Here is a 27,808-nt window from a genome sequence, read left to right as displayed (position 1 = left end):
ACCCAGAAACGAAATCGCTTGACTGGGGTTCAGCGAACTCTTTGTCCAATTGACCGTGATACCAAGATTCTCGAGGTGATCGAGTAAAATGGTTCTGTGCTCCACGAGCTGTGATCGTGATTGAGCTAGGATCAGCCAGTCGTCCAAATAGTTCAGCACTCGCATGCCTCTGAGTCTGAGAGGGGCGAGCGCTGCGTCCATGCACTTCGTAAATGTACGAGGTGCCAGGGACAAGCCGAACGGCAGGACTGTATACTGGTATGTCTGACCCTCGAAGGCGAATCTCAAGTATCGCCTGTGATGTGACGCTATCTGTATTTGAAAATACACGTCCTTCAGATCTATCGACATAAACCAGTCTCCTCGGCGAATATGCGCGAGGATTTTCCTGGTCGTGAGCATTTTGAAACTGCGTTTCACTAATGCTCTGTTCAGCCGTCTTAGATCCAGTATGGGTCTGATACCACCGTCCTTTTTGGGGACCAGAAAGTATCTGCTGTATAGCCCCCCTTCGCTTTGAGCTTGGGATACATGCTCTATCGCCCCTTTGCTCATCAGTTTTGATATTTCGGCACGAAGTAGGTGTGCTACTTCTAAAGTCACCGTAGTTTCGACGCGCGCTGTGAAGCGGGGAGGGCGTCGACAAAACTGTAGCGAGAAGCCTCTGTTTATAATGTCTAGCACCCAGTCCGAAACCCCTGGAAGCGCTGCCCATGCCTCTGCATGGCTGTCTAAGGGTTGGATGCGAAGCGCGCTCTGTTCGCCGTGCAACAGAGGTGCTTCGGGGCGCAATAACATAGGCGTTACGCCTGTGACATTCGAGGCGGGGAGCGCGCTTATTACAGCGGGCAGAACGCTCGTCCTCGACCCTACTACAGTGCTTAACTGAGTGAGGGAGGGCTGAGAAAGTCTCGTGGGACTCATGCTGTCTGCGAGTAAATGTGGGCGGGAAACGGGCACATTCACTGCTTTGGACGCGCTGCCTGCCTGAGCAGAGCGAGCGCGCACAGGTCCCGTTTTTACAGAGAGCCTGTGATCTGTGAGACATAGTGTTCGTGGGCACTGGGAAGTGGGCACTTTTACTATGTTGGAAGCGCAATCGACCTGAGTCGATTTTATGTGCGCGAGCCCTGAGTGTAGGGCTGTGCTTGTGTGCAGGCATGGGCACTGGGCAGTGGGCATCTGCTCTACACCTGAAGCACCATCGGCCGCAGCCGGGATTTTTATTTATTTAAATTCTTTTATGAAGCGCGTTCTACCGAGGGGGAAGCGCGCTGATCACAGCGGACAGAATGCCTGCGCTCGACCCCGCTGCGGTGTTTAACCGAGCAAAGGAGGGCTGGGCGAGTCCCGTAGGACATATAATGGCCGTGAGTAAGTGTGGGCGCGGGAGAGCGGGCACAGTTACTGCAATGAGTGCACTGTCTGCCTGAGCAGAGTGAATGCACACAGGTTTCGTCTTTACAGAAACCACAAGGCATGCAGAACATAGTGTTTGTGGGCACTAGGCAGTGGGCACGTTCACTATGTTGTGTGCGTGATCGACCCGAGTCGAATATATGAGCGCGGGCCCTGTGTGAAGGGCTGTGCTAGTGTGTAGGTATGGGCACTAGGCAGTGGGCATCTTCTCTACACATATAGCATCATCGGCCGTGGCCGGGACTTCGGTAGAAGTCCGGCCATGTACCACGTGCTCGTGGGCTGCAAAAAACACGTCTGCAGTTGCCTCTCGGGGAACAAACAGAGTGATTTGCATTCGGCGGCATAAATATTTTCTGCCGGCAGACCCGGGATTCGAACTCGGATCCCCCGCGCGAAAGCCTAAGAATCTACCACTGGACCACAGTGAATATACATAGACAAAGTCAGCGCGAGTATTATCCACACTGGCGTTTGCTTGCAGGCATGTACCACGTGCTCGTGGGCTGCAAAAAACACGTCTGCAGTTGCCTCTCGGGGAACAAACAGAGTGATTTGCACACATTAGTTCAGGTTCCCCACCCTGTCTATGTGATGTCATATTCGCGTCTGCGGACGCGGCCATATAAGGACGGGGGGATTCCCCTTTTGTCTCTAGACTCTCTCTGTGAGGTCATGTTTTGCGTCTGCGGACGCTACAATATAGGGAATTAAGGTCCCCCCCCCTTATTCCCAGACTCTCTGTGAGTCTATCTGGTGATTATGCACTGTATACCTGGGTTAGCTTCCAGTGATCGGTGTTTTATCCCAGCACGCACGGCGTTTTACAAGGGGTTCCCGTAGCGTTTTTACAAAAACGCAGTACGAGAGGACTCTCGTAAGAGAACGTACTCGGTTACTAACGTAACCTCGGTTCTCTCTAGAAGAGGGAACGAGTACTGCGTTCTCTGCCGTGCGTACGGTTCACTCTGGTTCGCTTCGGCGATGAAAATCAAGTGAATCAGCCTTTTCGAGCTCCTTTTATAGAGGTTAGCCACACCCGTCTCGGCGGGAAGTGGCAAGGAGGGCGCGAAGCGCCCTCATTGGCCTGACGTCACTTCAGGCCTCGCTCGATAGGCTTATGCAGTTGCCGCAGAACAGCCAATGAGCGAGCAAGCTGTCTCGCCATAGCTGTGTACTGCTGCAACGCGCTTTACATATATGGAAAATTAAGGATAATTTTTTGCTTCAGTATTTTGTGAAAAGAGACTTTTCCCGTAGCGTTTTTACAAAAACGCAGTACGAGAGGACTCTCGTAAGAGAACCCTATCGTTGTAGCTGAATAAACAGAAGATTGAAACGTTTTGATTAAACATGACTTATAAATACACGACTGCCTTATTCTGTGTAAGAAGGCACATCATCTCACAGAAGGATGCTCAACTGTCGTTATGAAGCGAGTTTGGAGTAAATGCATGTTATTAAATGTTGTCTGTTGTTGGACAAGAGGTTCATAAATGCTTCTCATGTTTTGGAAAGATGTTTGACACGTGTTGTTTTTTAAAATGCACGTTATAAGTGACTCAAACTCACAGTGCTTTCAGATGGAGCGTGACAAGCTGCGCGAAAAAAAAAAAAAAAAAATTGCGATTACATCGTTCAGCCCTACCACAGAGTGAACTGACTTTGGGCTTAGCAGTATGTACAATGCACAGATGGTAAAGCCATCTATTGTTGATTTCAATTATTTGATTTCAACAAAAAGTGAAATACAGAAAACCGTCACTCACATGGGATCACAGCAATTAGCAAACGACAACAATCCAACGAACCAATCAATTCCAGATGGACAAAGTCAAGTCCAGCCCTACATAGTCTATTCTTCCCTATTGTGAAGTATATCCGAGTGAAATGGCTTTTTGAATGAAAAAAATGAAAAACACAATTTCCATTTCATGGCGAAGATGAAGTAAGAGACTGTTGATTACAGAAACACTTAAAATTCACTCAGCATCAACGCAAATAATTTAAAAAAAATCTAATTACAATTTAAAAGAGTGTTATATATCCTGCTATTTCAGAATATTGCATTATTAACTGGGATCTTTCCAGCTTTGCACTGGCTTAATAGTGCCCTAGTCTTTGAAGCTCCAAAACAAAACAAAAACAAAAAAACAAAAAACCTTTATAAATTATAATCACTGACTTCCGACAACGGCCATACGCACGTTCACGAGAGAGTCGGGTTCTGGTGGAAGGGTGACCTCTGACCCAACATGATGTAGGACATAGGCATATCGTAAGTTTAGGTGAGAAATGACGAACACGAAAGAGGATAGAGCAAAACAAAATGCCGGTCATGAATTAGACATCTAAAACGAGTAGCTTTAAAGAAAAACATTGGAAGATTTCGATATAAGAGAAGAGGTGCTACGTCCTACGTTGGATCAGAGGTCACCTTTCCTCTGGAACTCGACTCTCTCGTGAATGCGTGTACGGCTGTTGCCAGAAGACAAAGATTGTAATGTTTTAAATATGGATATTTTTCTTACAAAAAACACATCGCTTCGGAAGGCATTAATTAACCCACTGGAGTCGTGTGGATTACTTTAATGACAGACAGTGGCTTTTTTTGGAGCTTCAAAAACTCAGGCACTATTCAATGCCATTACAAAGCTGGGATGAGGCAGGATGTTATTTAATATAACTCAGATTGTGTCCGGCTGAAAGAAGAAAGACATATACACCTAGAATGGCTTGAGGCAGAGTAAATTATGGGAATGTTTTAATTTTGGGGTGAACTATTCTTTTAACAACAAGCTAAAGCCGGGGTAGAGCACAACAATCGGGATCTAGACTAAATATCCCATTTATTTTCTCCACAGAGACAATGATAGCATATAAATCCTCAAGACAGATGTACCATGAGCTCTGAGGTTGTTAAGTGATAGTATGGTTAATTTGCATACAATACTCATAATTCTTAAGATTATGCCAAGAGCAAAGATAGCAGATTTCAAATGGCATACTTCTAGCCATTGAGATGAATGCGAATGCTGACGAATAGCTTTCTCATGCTATTTTAAACATTTTTGGAGTCAAGTCTTCTGTGTGCTTCACGTAAGGAGTGTTATAATAACACAGAGTATCTGCCTACAGCATTCCAAATAAAACACTCCTGAGGATGCTGCCTATGTAGGCAGTAAACAGTAAGGCAGCTCACTAGGTTTTGAAGCACAGTACCTGTCACTCTACACTACACAGCTGTCTAATAAAAAGGGAAATCTCATGCATAAAAGTGAAGAAATAGGAACTTTTAACCACTCACTATAAAATCATACGTAGTGTCTAGTGTGTTGCTTTTAGCTCAAGATAAATCAAAAGATAGCTTGACAGCGATACTTTCACAGTTGTAGTTGTTCGCCCTCCCTCTTCACATTGTGCCACAGTATGTGGTTTATTGTGCAGTAAGTTCCAATCATGGTTAAAGGAGTCTGATACTGCCACTCTCCTCGATACGCTTTTCATGCTCACCCTCCCTTCTAGGCAGAAGATGATCTCTGGTAATCTGCATATAAAACAGTGCAGACTTTGGCAAGCCAAGCACAGACAGAAGTGTGAAGTGATCCCGCTTAACTCTTTCATCTGATGGTTAATTAGCGTGTAGAAGCGGCTTAATGCCACAGCGTCAGCCAAGGGAACTCACCCACTAATCCCTGACACAAATCGCATTTTCTTCAGGGAGAGATCACCTGTGTCACTGCAGATCAAATGTCTCACTCTTTCTCACACATATAAACTTGACTATGAGCAATTGACTGTTTTTTTTTCGCACGTTACTTGCAGTAAGAATGGTGTCATTGATGAAACCCTCTGTTGCCAACCGCTGGAGTCTCTCCAGCAGCTAATGTCTAATTCATGACGTCCATTTTAAACCGGCCCAGTTCACAGGTACATGCTGCCTTACTGCTGCAAATCTAATAGAATGAATAGAGCATTCACTGCAGCTTTTTATTCATGACCTTCACAATTCGTAATGGAGTGAAATAGAGAGGAGTGGAAAGACATTGTATAATAGTTTGATCCAGAAAACGGCATTTTTATGGATGTGAAGTGCCACTTTTCCTTTTTAACCCCCTACGAAATACAATATACAGTGATTTCTCAGGTGCAGATGCTAGATTCTGTTTCCCAGCATGCATGGCATCATGAATATGCAAATCAGTGACTCATTGTTTTAGTTTTTTACCGCTTACCAAATTATGTGCATGGTGTTGTCATGTTTGTCGTTGTCTTTGGGTTATGTGTCATGTGGCGTTAACTTGTGGTGTAAAAGACATTTTTTCTTAAAGTGCGATTGCTTTGTGCAAGAAACATTAAGGACCACACATGACAGACATGTGCGTGTAGCAGTTATAATAAAAATCTGCTTGTGGAAACATCTCAGTTATATGAATTATTATTCTACGTGTAAAAAAAAATAAACAAAAAAAACAGAACAAGCTCCATCGCATAAAGCTAATACAGTGCATAGCATACAGCATAAAGCTAAATAAAAACAGATTGTGTGATGATGAGGAGTGTGTGATTAATTTATGATGAGATGCGCTCCAGTTCACGAGCAATGCAAGTGACCGCGCCGGCGCCTCCAAGTCATGATTATATTGTCTGCTATATTTACTTCTTACTTATTAAATCCAGGCAATTGGTTGATAAAAAAAATGATATAAATTAAGAAACAATTTATACAAAACGAAATTCACTTTAAAGAAAGGCTTTCTACAAAACAAAACTTAATGAAGTGGTCAAAATCATGTCTGACCCACTCTATGTCTCCCGATACATTGCGCATCATATCTTACTCGTGCTGTTCACTTTTCATAATCAACATAGATGGAAAAAAATAACATTATAATATTTTAACAAATATGAAACTAAATACGCTTATTTAATGGCTACAACACATATAGTAGGCCTACAGACTCTCTATTTCTACAAATTGCGGCACATTCATTTAATTCTGAATTTTGCACACATAAGTTGAAAGGCATTTGTTTGTGCATAGTAAAACATTTATCAAGTTCACGGATAATTGTGCGTGCATTTATTAATTATTATTTTAATGAATAATGCAACAACGACGAAGCATGTAGCCTAAACTGCGTTGTTTGTTTCTTCAGAATGGAATGGATCGCAAATGGATCCTTTATATTTTTTATGTTTTAATGATAAAGAATGCAACATTAATGCAACACAAAATTAGCAACTATGATCATATAAAATAAAAATTAAAGTACTTTTTTAAAGAGATCTGTGCCTCAAGTGGGGGGGGCACAACACAAGCATTTTTGGGGGCGGGCCCGGCCCCCTGGCCACCCATAGCGACGGGTGTACCTTCATATCAAGCCATATTGGTGAAAAGGTAGCCGTGACCAAGGAAAGCGAAATCTTTCAAAAATCATCCTTTTAAGGATATGTCTCATGAATGGCGTCAGCGCTGGTCAATACAATGAATCGATGCCATTGATCATGAATTGACGCATCAGCTTCAGCGTTGCCCATGCGCCGCATTGCTGCTCAGCTGAGTCTTGTAAAGTGGAGCTCAAAGTTTAAATTAAATATTAAAATAATGAACAGCTTGTTTCATTACATCTATCTGTGAATGCATCCGCATTTTTACATTTCCGTTGAATGAACAGTTTAATGACTGAGTGACAGCCAGTCTAGAATGCGCCGAGACTTTCAATGCCAATACTGGTGAAATATCAGCAGAAAGCCACTCGTAGAGTGAGATTCAAGGAATTAACTGTTATATAACAATGGCCTAACAAGCTCATTGTCAGGTTTATGTTGTGTTTATTATATTATGTGGACCCTATTTTGACATTGTATCTTCATTTTAATCCCTTCGTTTTAACGCGCTTTTTAGTTTTGGTTTCATTACTGAACATGTACCTGTCTTTGTGCCTGCTGACCACAGCGTAACAATAAATAAATAAATGGAGATAAAAGAGCATATCGCGCTGTTGATTCACTCAAAATTACCTCAAGGGAAATTCCTTCACCAAGACAGCCCTACTTGTTTCTTGGCTATTTTGACAGCACTGACGTAATCACAGTCTTGCTCATCCCGATTAAAAATCTTAAATATCAAACATGTTTGATGTGATCGGGGCGAGCCCGATTTGTGTGAGAGCAGATCGGGAGGTGCAAGATTCGATCTGTGAACGCCTCACATTACCAGATAATCTGCGCCGAACATCGGAACCGATCGAGGTCCTCGACAAGATTTTTTCTCAGATTCTCGGGAGGAGTAAATCGGGCATACAGGCCTAAAACTCCTGTAGTGTGAACCAGGCATAAGATGACATAACATTAGAACAGCCTTCTATCTGTACCGTTTTGACTTCTTTGCTCGCTGTTTTGCTATTATTCTCACGCACTGACTCGTTCACTAAGCTGAACAGCCAATCAGAGTTCCCTCTTTCACCGACGGCCCGACGCCGATTCAACATGTCGAATCGGCCGGAAAAAAGCAGACGAGGACCAATTTCTGCCGACGGTGCGGAACACACTGAGAAAACCGACGCACAAAAACTGCCAGACGGCCGACCATTGGCTTGGTGTGTTCCAGGCTTAAGGTTACAGACCGCAGGTTCGATGGTTGTCTGCGAGTGTTTGCTTGTAGCGTGTAAGAGGAAGATTACTGCTGCTTTACCTGATCCACTCCATTAGCTCCACAGTGTCTGGGTCATAAAACTCTCTCAGTTCAGAAATCTCTTCCATCATTCTGGGCCAGAACTGTCAACAGAAAGACAGCTCAATTGAGATGGAGTGAAAGTGTGAGACTGCTGTAATGGGAATGACTCACAATAATCAATGATCAACAAAACAGCACAATAATCAAACATCCACATACACAAATTCGCACAATTCATATCTGAAAGCATGGCAGAATCCAAACTCTCCTAAACAACACACACAGTGGGATACGAATTCCATTTGTGTGCATTCGGATTCCTGCATGACTATTTATGGAGAACAGCCACCCAGGCAGCTTAGCAATTTATGCAAATAGATACATAACAGCATAGATGAAAAATGTCTTACCTTGTAATAAAGAAACGCCAGAATTACAATTGGAACAGAGTACCTGATCAGTCTCATCTGTGGAAACAGGTTAATAACATAAATGGATCAATATCTACATAAATAGGAAGAAACAGGATGTAATTGTCTAGGCTCGAGGGCTGTAACTACATTGCCACCTAGTGGGGAAATTAAATTTTCAGTTGCGTGGACAAGGGAATATTTATGCAGAAGAAAGAAAATCATGCCTCACTGAAACTCAATATCAGTTTATAGCATTGAGCATTATAGCTTCCCAATTATACATGCATAGTGTATCTTTGGTTTGTGGGCTTCTATAAACATGCAATGGATTCAATTACAGACCTGTGCATTTTGCTATTGCTTGTATTGAATATAGGGGAGAGGGGGTAGACTAGGCAAACTGGGAAAGTTTTACCCCTTAAGGCATACGAGGAAAAAGTGAGCAGTATTTTATGCTAAAATGATTTAGAATGCCGTCTCATGTAAATTATGAACATGTATAAAACGTAAAATACATTTATTTTCATATAAATATGTTGGTAAATTACCTATATATAAAACAATGTAATTTGTCAGCTAAAGACTAGCCATGAATTATTAAATGAAGCATTTTTTTCCAAAATGGCAGCAGTGGGGCAAAGTGTATCATATGCTTTGGGGTAAAACACTAAGTCAGCAGTGAGCTTTCCAGCCAAAACAAGAAACACTATAATAAAATGCTGAAAATTGCCGCACTACATTTAAATAATCTGAAAGTATAAACATTTTCCTGACCATTTTATACAAATTAATTTAAGATTAATAGGCATATGCAGCAAAATTGTGCATTAGGTAGTAGTCCCTCTCCCTCTCTCCCTCTCTGTTTTCAATAATAAGAAGAAATGTTTCTTGAACAGCAAATCAGCATATTAGAATGATTTCTGAAGGATCATGTGACACTGAAGACTGGAGTAATGATGCTGAAAAATCAGTTTTTCCATCACAGGAATAAATTACATTTTAAAGTGTATTAAAATAGAAAAGTTATTTTAAATTGTAATAATATTTAACAAAATGTTCTTTCTTTTTTCCTTTTTTCGTGTGTGTGTGTGTGTCTGTGAGATCTCAGTATCTCACCGTGGTTTTTGTGTTGCAGTGGAGGACTCTCAGATACAACGTCCACACCTCCTTTCCACAGACCCCAAAGGCAGTGAATGCACACATATGGCCAGTCCACAAATATTTCATTCTGCCAGCAGCAAAGATAGAAATCTATTGGTGCTTTCTAAAGCTCAGACAAAACATTGCAAACACGAAAGACTGAAATAGCATTAATTTTCAACTCTATTACTATTCTGACACCAAACTAAACTTTATGAAACGATATCGCAATGTTTAACCATAATTCATTCCTCATTAAAATTCAGAATGAACTATCAAACGGACTAATAAGATGAATAAGAGCACAAAGCAGAAGCGGTGCAGGGGACAGGGAATTAAAGTGGTAGCGGAGAAGAGGGTGAAATTGAGATGCACCATAGCGGCAGCAGCAGGGAATGAAATTACAGACGGCGGAGTGAGGAAAATACAGAAGGAAAATATTTGCATTGAGGGAAAGAGATACGTGCTATGAAAGCAACAAAACTTTACATTTTTTTTCCAAGTTGTTTACCTCATAGTGGAAAAGGCGAGCAGGCCAAAGAAGACGGTGTGCAAGAGATTGTAAGCGACGTCCGGCCGCATACTAAAGGTCCTGTCCTCGTTCTCCCTGCTCGCTTGGCATGACCCATTTGTGCTGGGAAGAAGAATAAGGAATCAAACAAGATAGGGAAAAAAAAGAAATAACACAACCATGCACTAAAACCTAAAGGCAGTTAAGATCAGTGGCATTATTCTGAATTTGTGTGTGTGTGTTTTTTTCTTTATGTACAGAAGGGTTAATAGTGTGTTAATTAGTGTGTTTGTGTGTGTGTCCTGGTAAACCCTACAAAATGTCCCCACACAGATGGCAATATCCGAAATCCTTGTCCTTGCAGGGACATTTTTTGGTCACCCATGAGGAAAACAGCTTATAAATCATACTAAGTGATGTTTTTTGAAAATGTAAAATTGCAGAAAGTTTTCTGTAATGGGTAGGTTTAGTGTAAGGGGATAGAATATACAGTTTCATTATGTCTACGGAAAGTCCCCACAAATCATGAAAACACATTGTGTGTGTGTGTGTGTGTGTGTGTGTGTGTGTGGTGCAAGGCCTCTGGGTGTTTGTGGGCTCCTGTGATTCTGATAAGAAATGATAACCAAAAAGAGGGCCAAGCAGCCCTTAAAGCAACCGCAATCAGCTTTGAACTAATAACATGCATTTAAAAGCCCTAATAAAAAAAATTAAAAAAAACACATCTAGAGTCCAATTATTATGTAGCACATCTAATAAAGACTAATAACTATAATTATAAATTAGCATTATGACCTGTGCTCAAGGTGTTTATGAAACCATAATGACTGCACTATTGGTCATTTTTCAGCCTATTTCTGTGCTCTAATTAGAAAAGTGAACATAATGAGAATATTTAAATTCCCAGAAACACGTCTCATTAATGTGTAGAACACATTGCAGTAGTGAAAACGATGCAGTATTTTTACCTGAGATTAGAGAGTGCCACCAGCAGCAGTAAGATGAACAGCACACTGAGGGTGCACAGATATGGATAGAGCAGCACAGTGCCAGCCAACCGCTCAAATGTATCCAATGGCAACAAGCCAAATGCCTCTTCGCACAGATAGAGACTGGCATCAAAGTCTCTGAAAGAAAGAGGCAGGGAGGGAGTGCGGGCTGCATATGTATTATACAGATTATTGGGAGCAGCAATTCATCTGATCAACTGAAATGGCGTGATAAATATCTAGTGGATGAGCAGATTATATTGTGTTCCAGATGTTATTTTTTCACCAGAGCTGAACCCATTTAATCACAGCGGATTAATGGCTCGCTCTCGTCTCTGAGTAGATCTCACTTCTGAATAAGACACCACAATATGGCATTTGACTGATGATAAAGGCATAGATGTAGCACCACAAGAGATGACCAAAGACTTACCTCGTTGCCCCGAAGCCAAACTTGGCCTTTATGAATTTAAAGATGTGCTCATCCGATTTCAGTTGGAGTATTTTCTGTCAATTAAAATGGAGAGAGTGAAGGATGAAGTCATTCATGTGAGTGTCTCATGAGATTGGGGATGTGGGTTTTTATGAGAATGAGATATGAAGAAAGACAGTGAGAGTGAACGTAAAGCTTTGTCTCAGGAGGAGCAGGTAGAGAAGCTGTACTGTATCATTAATGACGGGGTGGACGATGTAGAACACGATTCATAGCTCACCTTGGCTGAATAATTGATGGTGAAAGTTAATGTGAGGACTAGGAGTGTGTGAAGAGCCAGTTTTCCTACTCGTATAACAAATCCGCCCGTCTTTAACCCCGTCTGAAAGCCATACACGTACACAGCAGGTATTAATAAATAAACAACAACAATATTCTTAGCCTCTGTTTTTAATCACAACAGAATTGGACCTTAGGAAACACAGATAAGGTTCGTACAGAAAAACAAATACGATAAATTGTTTCAAGTAAACATTGTTTTAGTATAAAGCCCTATTTTGCCTGCTGTATTTAGATATTGTTTCCATCTAATGTGTTTGACCTGTAATGTAATCGTGTAGCATATGGGATTATTAGGATAAAATACATTAGTGAGCCTGTAATTCTTTTTTGCACATACATACATTTTGTGCATACTGTACATACTAGAACTGTCATTTTTCTATTCCACCGCTTAAAAGTCGAAATCATAATGGGTAACAATCTCTTTTAAATGGGTAACAAGTGTCAGTTAAAAAAACAATAAGAAATAAGAAAAGTTCAATAAAAAAATAAGCAATGTTGTACCTCCTACATGCCTTATCTTATATATGAGAGCAACCGCACAAATCTTTTTAAATTGTTAAAACTTATCTGCCCAAATAGGGTTTCCTTTATTTAAATTCTGTTTTGTAATTCAGAACACAATACTAGAGCTCACATCCCAGTAAGCACAATGTACAGTTCATCACCGAGATCATCTGGAAAGCATCGTGTTCATATTTGTGTACAAACATCTGATTAACATCTTTAAGGAGCAGATTAACATATACAGTGCATTCTAAACCATAAATGTCGCAAGGACATTTGCTTAATGTCAGTCTAACATCTGCCAGAATATTTTAGTGAAAAAATTACAGATAAGCACATTAAAAATCTCCTTCTACATATTGAATAGAATAGATACATAAGATATATATATATATTTATGTGTGTGTGCGTGTGTTATCTAGGATTTCATGCAAAATACAAGATAAAAGGAGTGATGATGTGTTCTTAGAATCACAAAATACAGGTGTTATACCCCTACTTTTTTTTTTACTATTTTAAAATTCATGTACTGAGATGGACACTGACCTGGAAGTGTTTGATGAAGAGAACAGACACAATGAAGCTGAGCACCAGAGAACCCAGAATCATAGAATTGCAGAACTGCAGTAACCACACCAATAACAGACTCAACACCTGCATCAGATAAAGCGAGACCACCTGCAGAGAGAAAGAAATGAATATCCAACCTCACATGAACTCCAAAAGGTGGAAGGTCTCCAATATGTGTGTTTGAGCATCACCTGTTCCGCTGTGAAGAAGTCCAGGCAATCCAAAGTAAAGATTATAAGGGCCTGCACCAGCAGGACAAACTGATTGAATTGCCATGTCAAACAGAAGCAGAAGGTGGAGACGAACACCAGCCACAGCACCACCCTCTGTGGTTGAAAGTACATGAATGCAAAATGATGTTCAACTTTAACCACCCAGACAACCAAACATACAAAAACCTTGTTCTTTCTTCAGAGCTCATACAATGATAATGTTTTTAGTGATATACCATATGTCAGGAAAGCAATTAGAGTCTGTGCTGAGGGAACATACTGAGAGAGAACAAATATGTGTTCAGCAGAGTAAATATATCATAAATACACTTGAAATTGCTAACCTCCATTTCATATTTCACAAAACTATTCCACAGCAGCAAGCAGTCAGAAACATTTATCTCAACTTACTGCCTTTTATTTTCCCTGTCTTTTCCGACGAGTTATTAGACTGGATTATATTCATTTTACATTTATAATTTTTCTAAAACTTTCTCTTTCTAATTTAGAAATGACTTAACGTAAGCAATTTGTAGGTTAATTTCTGTAAACACTGAAGACTGTAAACACTGTGGCTCTGTGGTGCGATCACAACGGCCCTATCCCAAATGACACTCTTAGCCCTCAATGTCTTCCTCACAGTCCACACTTTTGTGATGTAATGCTGCTTTGACTGTCAGGTAAAAGGTCCTAGCGGTCAGCTTTCCTGGAGAGTTTAGCTCCAACCATAATCAAACACACCTGAACAAGCTAATCAAGGTCTTCAGGATTACTAGAAATGTACAGGCAAGTGAGTTTGATTAAAGTGGGAGCTAAACTCTACAGCAGTGGTTCTCAACCTTTTTTGGGCCAGTGCCCCTTATCCAATATCCAGGTCCCTGCACTGAAAAATAAAGGACGGTCATTAAAGCGGTAATGTTTGCACTTAGGTTTTATTACGCATTTATGAGAGTATTGCAAGAAGCTGCTTACATTAACCTTACTTTCAAAAAATAAATAAATACAATCATGATTTTTCATGAAAAATTATGTTAGAATTGTAGGCCTAAAATACCTTGGTATCAGCTTGCTTTCATCAATGGTATAATTAATACAATTACAATTAATTTGGTTTGTCGTGATTAATTTGTGTTCATAATCAGTAATAGAAAAATCTTCTAACAAGAATAAACACATATGAACAATTAAATTATTATTGTACTATTAATTATTTTTATATCTTGAAAAGCAGCGTTTCGCGCTCAGATGTGATGGCGGAATGAAAACATATATAAATATATAACATATACAGTGAGGAAAATAAGTATTTGAACACCCTGTTATTTTGAAAGTTCACCCACTTGGAAATCATGGAGGGGTCTGAAATTGTCATCGTAGGTGCATGTCCACTGTGAGAGACATAATCTAAAAAAAAAAAATCCAGAAATCACAATATATGATTTTTTAACTATTTATTTGTATGATACAGCTGCAAATAAGTATTTGAACACCTGTCTATCAGCTAGAATTCTGACCCTCAAAGACCTGTTAGTCTGCCTTTAAAATGTCCACCTCCACTCCATTTATTATCCTAAATTAGATGCACCTGTTTGAGGTCGTTAGCTGCATAAAGACACCTGTCCACCCCATACAATCAGTAAGAATCCAACTACTAACATGGCCAAGACCAAAGAGCTGTCCAAAGACACTAGAGACAAAATTGTACACCTCCACAAGGCTGGAAAGGGCTACGGGGAAATTGCCAAGCAGCTTGGTGAAAAAAGGTCCACTGTTGGAGCAATCATTAGAAAATGGAAGAAGCTAAACATGACTGTCAATCTCCCTCGGACTGGGGCTCCATGCAAGATCTCACCTCGTGGGGTCTCAATGATCCTAAGAAAGGTGAGAAATCAGCCCAGAACTACACGGGAGGAGCTGGTCAATGACCTGAAAAGAGCTGGGACCACCGTTTCCAAGGTTACTGTTGGTAATACACTAAGACGTCATGGTTTGAAATCATGCATGGCACGGAAGGTTCCCCTGCTTAAACCAGCACATGTCAAGGCCCGTCTTAAGTTTGCCAATGACCATTTGGATGATCCAGAGGAGTCATGGGAGAAAGTCATGTGGTCAGATGAGACCAAAATAGAACTTTTTGGTCATAATTCCACTAAACGTGTTTGGAGGAAGAAGAATGATGAGTACCATCCCTACTGTGAAGCATGGGGGTGGTAGCATCATGCTTTGGGGGTGTTTTTCTGCACATGGGACAAGGTGACTGCACTGTATTAAGGAGAGGATGACCGGGGCCATGTATTGCGAGATTTTGGGGAACAACCTCCTTCCCTCAGTTAGAGCATTGAAGATGGGTCGAGGCTGGGTCTTCCAACATGACAATGACCCGAAGCACACAGCCAGGATAACCAAGGAGTGGCTCTGTAAGAAGCATATCAAGGTTCTGGCGTGGCCTAGCCAGTCTCCAGACCTAAACCCAATAGAGAATCTTTGGAGGGAGCTCAAACTCCGTGTTTCTCAGCGACAGCCCAGAAACCTGACTGATCTAGAGAAGATCTGTGTGGAGGAGTGGGCCAAAATCCCTCCTGCAGTGTGTGCAAACCTGGTGAAAAACTACAGGAAACGTTTGACCTCTGTAATTGCAAACAAAGGCTACTGTACCAAATATTAACATTGATTTTCTCAGGTGTTCAAATACTTATTTGCAGCTGTATCATACAAATAAATAGTTAAAAAATCATACATTCATTCATTCATTCTGGATTTTTTTTTTTTAGATTATGTCTCTCACAGTGGACATGCACCTACGATGACAATTTCAGACCCCTCCATGATTTCTAAGTGGGAGAACTTGCAAAATAGCAGGGTGTTCAAATACTTTAAATTATCCATCAAATTGTCATTTTCTCCTTACTGTCTTGCGAGTTAACAATAATGCCTGACCAGTAAATTACTTGGTGAACAAGAAAACATTTTGGCATTATGGATTGGAATTAGTTAATGCCTAAAAATGTAAAAGTTTTACCTTATAAATAGAATTTAGTTGAATTAATTTTAAAATTCATCGCCAGAGTGAATGGGAAAATGATTTACTGAAAATATTTGAAAAAATATAAGTGTTTCTTAAGTCAATACTTTTTAATGGCTTGTCAACTTTCCATTCCTCCGCTGCATGATTCTAGTCAGCGCTGGATTTCTAGGCACCACCGGATTGTTGTCAGCGCCAAACACATTGAGCACGTGAATGCTGATTCTTGTCAGCGCTGGATTCTAGTCAGTGCTTGAGTGCTGGTCTATGACTGGAAAAATAATAGAGTCGTTGCAAAAGTAACGATACATAGCTTATGCTACATGTCGCATTAAACTGGAAGATTTTAGAATGTTAGGCATTCTAAACTTTTGAATAAGAAATAATATCAAGTCGTCAAAATAAAACTCGTCAAAACTCCGCGAATCACAACAAGAATGGTGAGAACACTCATTTAAACAGCATATACACACATCCGAACTTGACTGCACATCATATTTTTGACATAATTGATAGGCACTTGGTGTTTTAAGCCCCCAACGGCGCCTTCCAGGCAGCGAGGGGATGGGTAGGTTTAAGGTTGAGGGTAGGGTTAGCTGCCTCTAAGGAGCCATTGAGGGCTTAAAACACCATCGAGCTAATTGATACTGCTTTCAATCGTAATGCAATAGAAATGAACACAAAAAAACTGCCTAGTGCCTACCTACAACACTGACGGTGGACTTGCGGTCAGGAGTAGAGCGGCTGCGGTCGAATGTTTTTTTATTTGTTTTGTTTGTTTGTTTTTAGCGCTGCTGACATATTCTTTCACGCGCACAATAGACGTGCGTGCACACGCAATATGACATCACACTCTGCACATATGTTTTACAACATCATTTAACATATACATAGTCCTAACACTTTTTAAATAGCGCACTTAAAGTGTTTATTACAAATAAATTACAAAATGCTTAAAATGAATAAAAGTAAATGAACAAAAATTTACATTATATATTTAAACTCGTGAACGCCCCCCATTTACACCTGAACGCCCCCCCTTTCAAAAATCTTGCTTCCAACGCCCCCCATTGTTCTCTGAACGCCCCCGTTGAGAACCACTACTCTACAGGAAAGTGGACTTTGAGGGTCAGAGTTAAGAACCCCTGACCATGGTCTTGTGGACTTACAGGACACATGCAATAGTCGGCAAGACCGCAAGTGCACATGAAATGTGTCATTTGGGACAGGACCAACATCCCAACCAGCACACTGTCTCAGTGTAAATTTGGGGAAGGGTTTTCTGTAGGATTGGGGATTGAAAATCAATTCCAATTCTGGAATCGGATACTTGTTATAAAATTAAAATTTAGATTCTGCTTATTGATTCTTGTGTGTGCATTTTAATATGATTTTAAACCATTCAAGCACAAGAAGATGCGAAAGACAACTCGACTGCACACGCACACTGTTATCTGCAGAGGGCACATCCAGAGCGCGCACACAAAAAGCCACCTTTAATATAGTGCACGAATACTGAATTGAGTTCTCTTTTGTTTCTTTTTGCGCTTGAATGGACAAATACACAAAATTATGTCAAAATATCCTTGAAAACACAGTCAGTTATGTCTTAAGTGAACGTAAACAGTTGAGAAAGAAAACATGTGTAACAGTATATTGGATCCGTGCATTAGGTCTTAAAGTGACAGAAGCATAATAAACCTGCTGACATCTGTGCCATTAATGTAAATCAAACAACAAAAGAAAAAGAAAAATCACTCATGGATCTCACCTGAATACCTTTTGTAAACTTAATGAGGATTAATTTTTATTATATTTATAAAAAAGAAAACTATGCAGTTTTATTTTGCCTTTGAGTTCAATTTCTAAATTTTGTTCAGTTGTATTTATTTGTGCTATTGCTAATTTGTTAATTTGTTCTTATTGCATTACTGACTGTATACTTGTCTTTAATAATGTTAGAAATTAATATTAGTTAGTCTAGTTTATTAGTTAGTTGTTTTTAGGCTGTTGATTTTTGTTCATGGTATTCAGCTGCAACAGAAATTTTTGCAAAAAGACAGAATACACATGTTTGATATCTAAATGTTTGACTTTTTTTCTCCCCATATTGGAATCGAAACTGGGAATCGATAAGCAGAATCGAAATTGGAATCGAATGATATAACATTTACTTCCAACCCTACTTCTCTGTTTTTCCAACCAATGGGAGATGGGAGTGAGTGTTCAGCAATTGTTTGGTGAAGCTAGTGATGCAGAAATTACACACTTCAGTGTTTGATCCATCTCACATTACTGATCCGGAGGCAGTAGTTCTCCAGTCAACAGAACGCTGATACTCTGTGACAGCAGTTCTCGAGAATCGGTTCCAATCAATGGTTGCAACAGTTGTCGAGTCACCAGTAAACTGAACTGAGAACAGTCTCGGACTTGATCGCATTGTAGATAACTAATGAGTTAGCTGCTGATACTATGGAGCATGTGTGAACCAAGGACTGACTAGCTCACATTGAATGAGTGAAGTGAAAGTTTCTTTAAAATCAAACGCATAGTACAGCTAGTTATATTAAACAACATCTTATTAAAACATGCAAAAACAGTTCAGTCAAGACATGTAAATTAATTTTAATACAAAGCATTGTGTATGCAGGGTGTCTGATTGTATTTTTTTCCCTGCCGAAAAAAAAAAGAAACGTCATTATGTGATGATGTGAAAGAACCGTTGAATACTTTTTTTCTGAACCAGAAACTAACTGTTCGAAAGAACAAATTCACTAAAAAGAATTGGACTTCCCATCAATAATGGATATCATTTGATAGTGGTTACTGAATAGACATCTAAATTTATGAGGACAGACGATTACCTGGTGAATAGGTTTTAGCTGTGGCCTTAAGTAGCAGGTTATGGCAGCCACCTGAAGAGCAAAGAAAGGTATTGACCAGTTCTCCCTTAGAGAGATGGTAAACTCCACACGTGTGGTGTCCACTCTGTACACAAATTAAGAATGCAATCAAGCACAAAGAAAAAACACAGGCACAAGAAAAACAAAGTCTGAAGGTGTAATTTTTCAATGCTACAATAGAGCTCTACAATTCCAGCTTAAAATGCAGAGAAGTCATTCGTGAGTTTCCTAAAAAGTGTAAAAATTGTGATGTGATCCAAACATTGCTCTTCTTGATTGAGCTTCCATACCAACTCGAACAATAGTTTGGGGTGTGGACTATCTGTATCTCTATTATTTTGAACATTCAAAGCGGGCTTCTTAAATACTGAGATTGTTCCAGGGGGAACATCCTAATATCCTAAAGCCCTAAATGTCCTTGAGAGATTGAAACCATATTTTAGAGAAACATATCGGCTTTCACAATTACCTAAATACAGATACTCACTGCATCACAATAAGCATTTATTCACACCAGATTGCAAAGGTGAGTTTTGTGTGCATGAAAGATTGATTGCAATCTTGTTGAGCGCACACATACCTGTTCAGAATGTACCAGACTCCACTGAGGGCTCCAGCCAGCCATGAGTCACTGAGTAACCAGCTAGTGATAAAGAGAGCGAAGACATACACTGTCTGCAAAGCAAACACTGTGTAGATGTAGAAATAAATTGGCTCCAAGTAGGTCTGCAAAACAAACACACAGGTTGGAAAAGCCCTCTATACAGATCTATACATCTTACTAAGAAAACAGAAGTGATTGAACACCTGGATGGGAAGTATTCTGTACAAAATGCTAAGGAACACTTCCTGGTAGATGTTCATACGTTGTAGGATGTTTATTGTCCTCTTGGATTCAGTAGTGTTGTCATGAATAAGCTCATAAAGACCTGTCAACATAAGAACACACACAACCCCAGTAAAATTTGACTTTTACACTTAGCATGAACTCAAAACTAATTTAATCAGTCTTAACTCTTAGGCACATTAGTTTTCACACACACACACACACACACACACACACACACACACACACACACAAAAATGGTTTTAAGCCAGTTATTTATATCTTTTGCTGCAATGTGTCAGTAGGAAATATCAGTTTACATTTCCAAACATTCCTTTTGCTATTAATTATAATAATCCAGTGAGATTTTTGTATGCACAAGGAGTCTGACAACAGCCAGTATCTGATCTCACCATCATCGAGTCTGTCTGTGATTACATGAAGAAACAGAAAAAACTGAGACAGGCTAAATCCAGAAGAACTGTGGCAACGTCTCTAAGATGCTTGAAGAACCCTATACCTGCAAAGCGACCTGAAAAACTATGTGCAAGTGTACCTGGACAAAAGGTACGCAAAGGGTGGTCACACCAAATATTGATTTGATTTAGTTAACAGAAGTTAATTGATCTAATTAATCTATTTATGACATTATTTTTGAAAGTATTCTCACTGTACAGCAGTTTTACACGAGTGCCTAAACTTTTCACAGTACTGTAGCTTTGCAGGAAGGTTTCTAGTCGTCTTGGATCGTCCAGTTCTTCTGGATTTAGTCTGTCTCAGTTTTTTCTGTTTCTTCATGTAATCACAGATGGACTTGATGATGGCGAGTTCAAATCTCAGTGTGCGTGATATATATATATAGATATATGATACAGTATATATAATACAGTATATTTCTGTGGATACTATGCTGCATTTCAAAGGCAAAACACAGTAACTACACCAACAATACAATATAGAACATCTTATTTGGATTTATTTTGATTGCTCCAGTATCAAACTGAGCATAGTTGAGCCAAACCCATCAGTCACAACACAGATATATTATAATAGTCTAAAATACTTTTTTGACAAAATGTATAGTTAGTATATGTTGCCTTTGTATAGCAGTATGCAATACAACATCGATTTGAAAGGTTTCCACTATTGTAAATGTGGGCCGAAATTGCCACTAAATGGAATAATGGAAGTGGATTTAAAAATTTCAAAACAACCTCAACTTTCTTTATACTACTGCAGATAATACTACAGCTGTGACATTTTACAGTAATCAATTTTAGTGATTGCTTAATACAAAAGCAATGCTCTGAACATTACTATAAGTCCAAAGGCCCAATTGTAGTGGTGTCTAGAGAACAGCTTTTGGCATCACTGCGGTTCTTACCATTTCAGTCTCAATAATGACCTAATTGTATTTGTTTTTCAGAGTCGGAGCACAAAGAAAATCCATTCAAAATGGGGCTGTTAAGCCAATTAGCATGAGCAAAGACCATTTAGAGCAAAGTTGTGCATTTCCTCTCCATTTTCTGAGACCAGTCACACTGATATGGTTACGTAATGAGACATTCCTTCAATAGCTCTCGGATTACATAAGTGATAATGGAAAGCAAACAGCAAAGTACAAGAAACTTCCTGTTATGGACAGAACTAAAAAAGCTTAGGGTTAGTAAGAAAATGGGATCATAGGTACTTGAAAATGTTTTACACTTACAGACAGTGATAATAAAATAATAATTGCCCTATAGGAGCAATATTACTACATTTAAAAAAAAACTAAGAACTTAAAGGAATAGTTCACCCTAAAATGAAAATGAAGTCATCATTTACTCACCCTGTTGTTGGTCTATTGGCATTTAACTTTCTTTCTTTTATGGACCACAAAAGGACCATTTTTGAAAGTGTCCTTGCGCTCATCCATATAATAGCAGTGAATGACAGTGAATAGAAGCATCAAGATTTGTAAAAAATGACAACATGCATCACAGAATGATCCCATGCAACACATATATTCCAAGTGTTCTGGGGGTATAAAATAGGGTTTAGTGAAAAACAAAACGAAATTGTATGTATTATTCAACAAAATTCTTGACCTTGGCCGTTGGTCCTCAGTGCACGGCTACACACCGTGCACGTTCGCAAGAGTCTCTATTAGCGCTGCATTCACTCCTTTTCGCTCAGAAAAAAAAACTATTTGTGAGAAATCAAGATAAATAAAAAAAAACACAACATTAAATACAACACCTAGAATTCCCCCGCAAAAAAGTATCTGTGCACCTTCTTCACTGAGTCCAATATCACCAGACCGCAACTCCGTTTGTCTGACAGATGTGAACACAATAACTCCTTGTTATGATGAACACAACAGATATACCTCAGAGAAGAAGGTACATTAGATGTTGGCCTATTTCACGTCTCATTTTTGTTAATCTTGATTTCTCACAACTTGTGTGCTTTTTCAGTGCGCGACGGAGTGAACTGCTGCGCACACGTCGTGCAGCCGTGCAGAGAAGACGAACAGCCAAGGTCAAGAATTTTAAATAACACATTCAATTTACGTTTGTTTTTCACTAAACCACATTAAATGGTCCGTTGTGGTCCAAAAGTCATTGGGGCTGTTTACACCTGGCCACTTCATGCGTTTTCTCAGATCGGATAGCTATCTGATTTATCAAAACGATTCCATTTACACCTGGTCACATAAATGTGTTTTTGCAAAACGGATATAAATCCGATCTTCAGTTCCCGCGCTATATGCATATTTAACGGAGTGCACGTCACCGAAAGCAACAGATATGAGCTGCATTTTATTGATCATCAGCTAAAATTTCTAAATCAAAGACCGCAATAAGAGAGAGCGGCAACAGCCCTGGTAAGATCATTTCGTTTCTTTACTTTTAAAGATGATGATTGTGTGTTAAGCGTCTGCGAATTACTTTCACTTTGATTTGCAATAGTTTGCACGTTTGCTTAACAAGGCTGAAGACTTGAGACAACAGGGAGAGTGAAGCGTGAACCACAGTTCAAACAGTAGGGCAGGGCAGACGACACAATGACAGGCAGAATGGGTGACCACTGAGATGCCAGATGGTAATGACTTTAATGCAATAGAGGCAGCTCCAAAGACCAGGCAGGAACACAAGGAACTCGTTGCTCAATGTAGGTCTCCGATGTTAATCATCTGCGGTGATGCATGTAGCAGTAGCGTCATCATATCTGGCTATAACATGACATATAGCCTATAACAAGCTCTCACACGTTTATTTTTTATTATTTTTGGGGAGTAAAATTTACATATGTGGTTTCAACAACCAGATGCGTTTACACATGTCCAGTTTCGTCTGGAATGCGGCCCAGACCACCTCCTGAAGTGGTTTGAGCGATCGGATTCAAATCCGTCTCGAATGTGTTTCGGAGGGCATTTACACCTGGTCTTTTCACGATCGGATAGCTATCCGATCACAGAAAACGCATGAAGTGACCAGGTGTAAACAGCCCCATTGTGGTCCATAAAAGAAAGAAGGCCATACGGCATTAGAACAACACCAGGGTGGGTAAATGATGACTTAATTTTAATTTTAAGTTGAACTATCCCTTAAAACATCAGTGTTCTATCAGAAAGATGGCATTATGCAAGGGTGATCGTATAGTCGTATATATCTTGTGAGTAGATATCTGTACCTTGCTGTACAGAAGGGGCCTTCAACATCTGTTTGTAGTAGGAGTAATAAAGGCCACATTCTGTCCGGAAGGAGATTTCACGCTCAACTTCCTACAAATGCAAGAAGAGAGGATAAGATTCAGTAAAAATGAACTATGACAAGAAGCACAACAGGAGTAAATGGTGTCAAAATGAAATACATTTCCCATCTGAAAAAGAAATCAGTGCAGCTATCTGCCCAGAATAAACTGAGATTTCATTCGCAATAAAAGCCTCGAGGAAGAAAAAAAACAGATGTTGTAAATATGGTGGAGTTTTATAGTGGAAGCAGATTTCAGAACTAAACAACATCCCGACAAAAAAGATCCATATGCTCCTCGAGATTAGAATTGCATGAAATTTGGTTTTGGTTTGAAGAGACGTGTTACACTTTTATTTTTCTTGATAAAACAGCCTTAAACCTTTTTTCTTCTGAAAAACTCAAGCACAAAGAGTCGATTTAAAAAATAAAATAGTATAATAATGAGGGTACTGTAGAACATAACACAATGGAGATAACACAACTGTACAAAAACTGAACAAATGACAAATACTGCTTGTCTTTACACAAAGAGCACGCATTCATATCTTCATTCCACAACATTTCTTAGCAACATTATTACAACAAAAATGAAGACAGATCCTGCTTCTGCTTACCTTTAAGTGTGAAAACCACAGCAGGTTCTCGTGTATAGAATAAACACACCATGCATGAAACAGCCCAATACCCCCTGCCAACAGTAATCCTGCTGCTATGACAACAGCCGGCCAACAGTTTTGTCCAGAAATGTGATTCCATGAAAGCTTTAGACACTCTTCTGTGCCCCTCTGCCCACTCTTGTAATCCCTGTGATTGTCTTTTGCCCCAAAGTTTAGCAATGGTGGTCTATCCAGGGCGGTCCCTACATTATCATTCGAATTGCTCTTCCTCCTGCTACGAACCCTCATTCTCAAGGACTATTATCCTACGTCTTTCCCGTCTTTCCTAAATGTCCCTCTCTCTTTCCCTGTTTGAAACCGCAAGCTCTTTTGTTTATCGGTCTTTCCAGAATTTCATTCCCAAAAACTTCATAGCACATGTATTAAAACAATAAAACAAAACCTCATGAGATCATTCTAAGCTCCAGTCGCCACCAAACAGCAATCTGCCGGAGGAACATTTTACATGTGATCAGAGAGGGGCTGAGACAGGGGGAAAGGCATGTGGGCCGCACAACTGGTGACCTCTTGAAAGTCAGGGAAAAAATATATAAAAAAAGAAGGAAAAAAAAAAAGCTTGGAACATCATTTTAAAAAAAAAAAGGTTTAAGAGCATTTGCAAAAACAGTTATTTGAACAAACGATGGAACAATGTCCAGCTTGACCGTCGTGGATATGACTTCACACGCAACGAATTTAGGAGCATCCCAAAAGCATCTGTCTCCTGCTGTAGTGCGGCGTCCCAGAGGAAAATCAAACACGTGACTTCAAACGCCTTTGTTCAAAAATCATGGCAATATCATCAATTACAAAACTTCAAATACTGGACACTAACACCTGCTGAGAACATTTACAAAGCCCCTGTGAAATGTACCGCTGGTTTCCATTAAAAAAGTGGAAACGATTATAAAAATAACATGGAATTGTGTTTCTAACAGAGGCTCTCTGCAGTAACATTTGATTAGCTGCTAACCACATTCCCACAGGTCTTCCTCTGAAACAGAACAGGTGATTTATTTTCCTGCAAATAAAGCACACTCTTCCTCAAATGCTCACTTGAGGCATTCTTCAACCGAAGAATGAAAGAAACATATGGGGACAAAAGCTGTGGTCATCCAGTCCCTGAAGCTTCCAGTCATGTTCCGAAAAGCAAGAGTGCAGATAAAAGTAGGATGACTCATAAGCAAGTCATAAATACCAGCCAGTGTGCATGAGTTTCCTTTTTCCACTGCTGTCGCACTCTGACTTAATTTTAAACCGGAGATGACCTTTTGTGCTGTGCATTCCACGTGCTGCACTTTATAAACCAGGCATAACTGTTATGTCTCATTTATAAAAAATAATTATTACTATTACAGCAGTGTCTCCCTCATCTGGCCCCCATTTTAGAGCTTGGAGTCTCTATTAACAAGTTGATTCTGGTGGGTTTAATTAGGGAGAAAACCAGAATGTTTAGTGTTGGGGTCCTCCAGAAATTGGGTTCGAAACCATTCGTTTACAGTGTCAACTTTATGTTGCGTCTTTAGCCTAGATGAAGAATGTACTGTACTGTAATCAGGAACTCAGGATACAGTAATTATTAAAGTGCCCCTATTATGCTATTTTAAAGTTTCCTAATGTTGTTTTGGAGACTCCTACGACAGGTTTACATGCATCAAAGGTCAAAAAACGGTTTAATTTTCTCATAATATACATTTGCACATCACCACATTTTCAATGATTCTCAAACGACTCTAAATCCCTCCTTTCCGTGAGCTACTCTGCTCTGATTGGCCAGACAGCGCAGTCTGTTGTGATTGGTTTACCGCGTACAGCGCGTGTGTCGAAAAGAAAAACCTCCATAACAACGTCAGATCTGCAATTTTACTTATAGGCCTACTTATTTATTTACCGAGTATTTATCGAATTTATTGCGGTGAACATGTGGAAACTGTATCAATAACAGTGCATACATTATGCTCGACATGATGCTATCCAGTACAGAGTCCTGCACGGGTCCATTTTTGGAGACCCGCCCCCGCCCGTACCCGCAAAGTTCAGCACCAGATCCGACCCGTCACCCGTGATAATATCAAAATTAAATCCGCACCCGCCCAGACCCGTTAATATTCGGCCCGTTACCCGACCCGTGCCCGCGATAAATCACACACAAGCTAAAATCTATTGAGCGGTGGGGACGCGTTCATAGGGTGCGCTGCCAATAACGCACCTAAAAGCTGTCACAAAGAACTGGGAAAAGTAATGATTATTAATATGTCAAATATATCAAGGATACATTTCAATTGTTTATTAATAAACAAGTGTTTTCTGTGTCAAAGTTGAAGTTGACGATGCTGACTGACTCGCGATCTTCGCAGTGGTGAGCGCGCCAGAGAGAAAATCACATTACGGATTGCATAAGCAGAGAGCAGTCTGCTTTCTTTTTCTTTTATTTTTTTTTATTGTTTTGTTTAAAAGTAGACATTTCATGATTTCTATTTCTCAGGTCTGTGAGGCAAGTAGCTTATACGCTGAGTTTCGGTTTATTTAAGAGACGAGCCTCAAGTTCACGCGCCCGCGCCACCGTGTCGTGATTATTGCCTGCTATAGCCTATTTACCTCCTATTTATTGAATCCAATAAATTGGTTGATGAAACATTGATTAAAATTAAGATACAATTAATACGAAACGAAATTCACTTTAAAGAAAGGTTTTCTACATAAACTTAATGAAATGTTCAAAATCATGTCTGCCCACTGCATTTGTCTCCCGATATTCGGGATCATCTTATCTTCTTCATGCTTTTCACTTTTCATATAATCAACATGAAATTTAAAAAAATATATTATTTTATTCAAACATGAATATGAAACTAAATCGTTTTTAATGACAGGGCTACAACACATACAGTACAGAGAAATTTAATGTCGGAGCATTGCCGGTGAGCATTGTGGAGGGGGAGATAGGCTACGATTTTCGATCATTTATCAATATTATTTTGCTTGATATGCCAATTCTTAATATTTGGTGTTTTTAATGTTTGTTTGAGATCTCTGTGAAAGTTTTAATTGTAGGTTCGTGGCCCTGAGTGTCGCGATTTCGGTTTCATTTCGCATATAGCCTACAGCCCTTATAATCATAGATGACGCCACCGGTTTTTATTTAAAAGAAAGACATATGTATGTTTGTATGTAGGCCTATATATGGGCAATTTATATACACAATACTTACTAAAATATAATTAATATCATTTTATTGCATTTGTATTAGTTGTTTGAAGAGTAAAAAAAAAATCGGTAGGTCTTAACACAAGTTCACTACCGGCAAGTCGGTCGGACTAAAAAGGGGGGAAAAAAATAATTGGGTTGGTCCTAAATTGACAGGGTCGGTCGGGTTACTGCAAACAAGAATATTTTTAAGGACGGCCTGACTAAAACACATATTTGCGTATGTGTAATGGTAATTT

At 39.6% G+C, this 27,808-nt stretch overlaps 2 protein-coding genes across 6 annotated transcripts in view; one reads left to right on the top strand and one right to left on the bottom strand.

The window, feature by feature from the left end:
- LOC311079589 (uncharacterized protein) overlaps positions 1-27,808 on the top strand; it is a 53,624-nt gene that overhangs the window by 11,974 nt on the left and 13,842 nt on the right. The gene's annotated exons all lie outside the window — the stretch shown is intronic.
- dpy19l3 (dpy-19 like C-mannosyltransferase 3) overlaps positions 1-27,808 on the bottom strand; it is a 58,301-nt gene that overhangs the window by 25,342 nt on the left and 5,151 nt on the right. For all 3 annotated transcript variants that reach the window (XM_084109154.1, XM_084109155.1, XM_084109156.1), the window contains exons 4-16: positions 23,645-23,735; positions 19,948-20,069; positions 19,721-19,866; positions 19,102-19,225; positions 13,195-13,329; positions 12,980-13,111; positions 11,865-11,966; positions 11,585-11,658; positions 11,131-11,289; positions 10,163-10,285; positions 9,628-9,739; positions 8,509-8,565; positions 8,117-8,199 (exon numbers count right to left, since the gene is read on the bottom strand). In XM_084109154.1, the coding sequence (XP_083965280.1) occupies positions 8,117-8,199; positions 8,509-8,565; positions 9,628-9,739; positions 10,163-10,285; positions 11,131-11,289; positions 11,585-11,658; positions 11,865-11,966; positions 12,980-13,111; positions 13,195-13,329; positions 19,102-19,225; positions 19,721-19,866; positions 19,948-20,069; positions 23,645-23,735 (1,460 nt within the window). The remainder of the gene's footprint in view (positions 1-8,116; positions 8,200-8,508; positions 8,566-9,627; positions 9,740-10,162; positions 10,286-11,130; positions 11,290-11,584; positions 11,659-11,864; positions 11,967-12,979; positions 13,112-13,194; positions 13,330-19,101; positions 19,226-19,720; positions 19,867-19,947; positions 20,070-23,644; positions 23,736-27,808) is intronic.

The sequence above is a fragment of the Abramis brama genome (genome assembly GCF_963993115.1).
Source record: "Abramis brama genome assembly, chromosome: 3".
Lineage (NCBI taxonomy): Eukaryota > Metazoa > Chordata > Actinopteri > Cypriniformes > Leuciscidae > Abramis > Abramis brama.
Note: the sequence above shows the minus strand (reverse complement) of the source record. Positions and strands in the feature narration are given on the sequence as shown.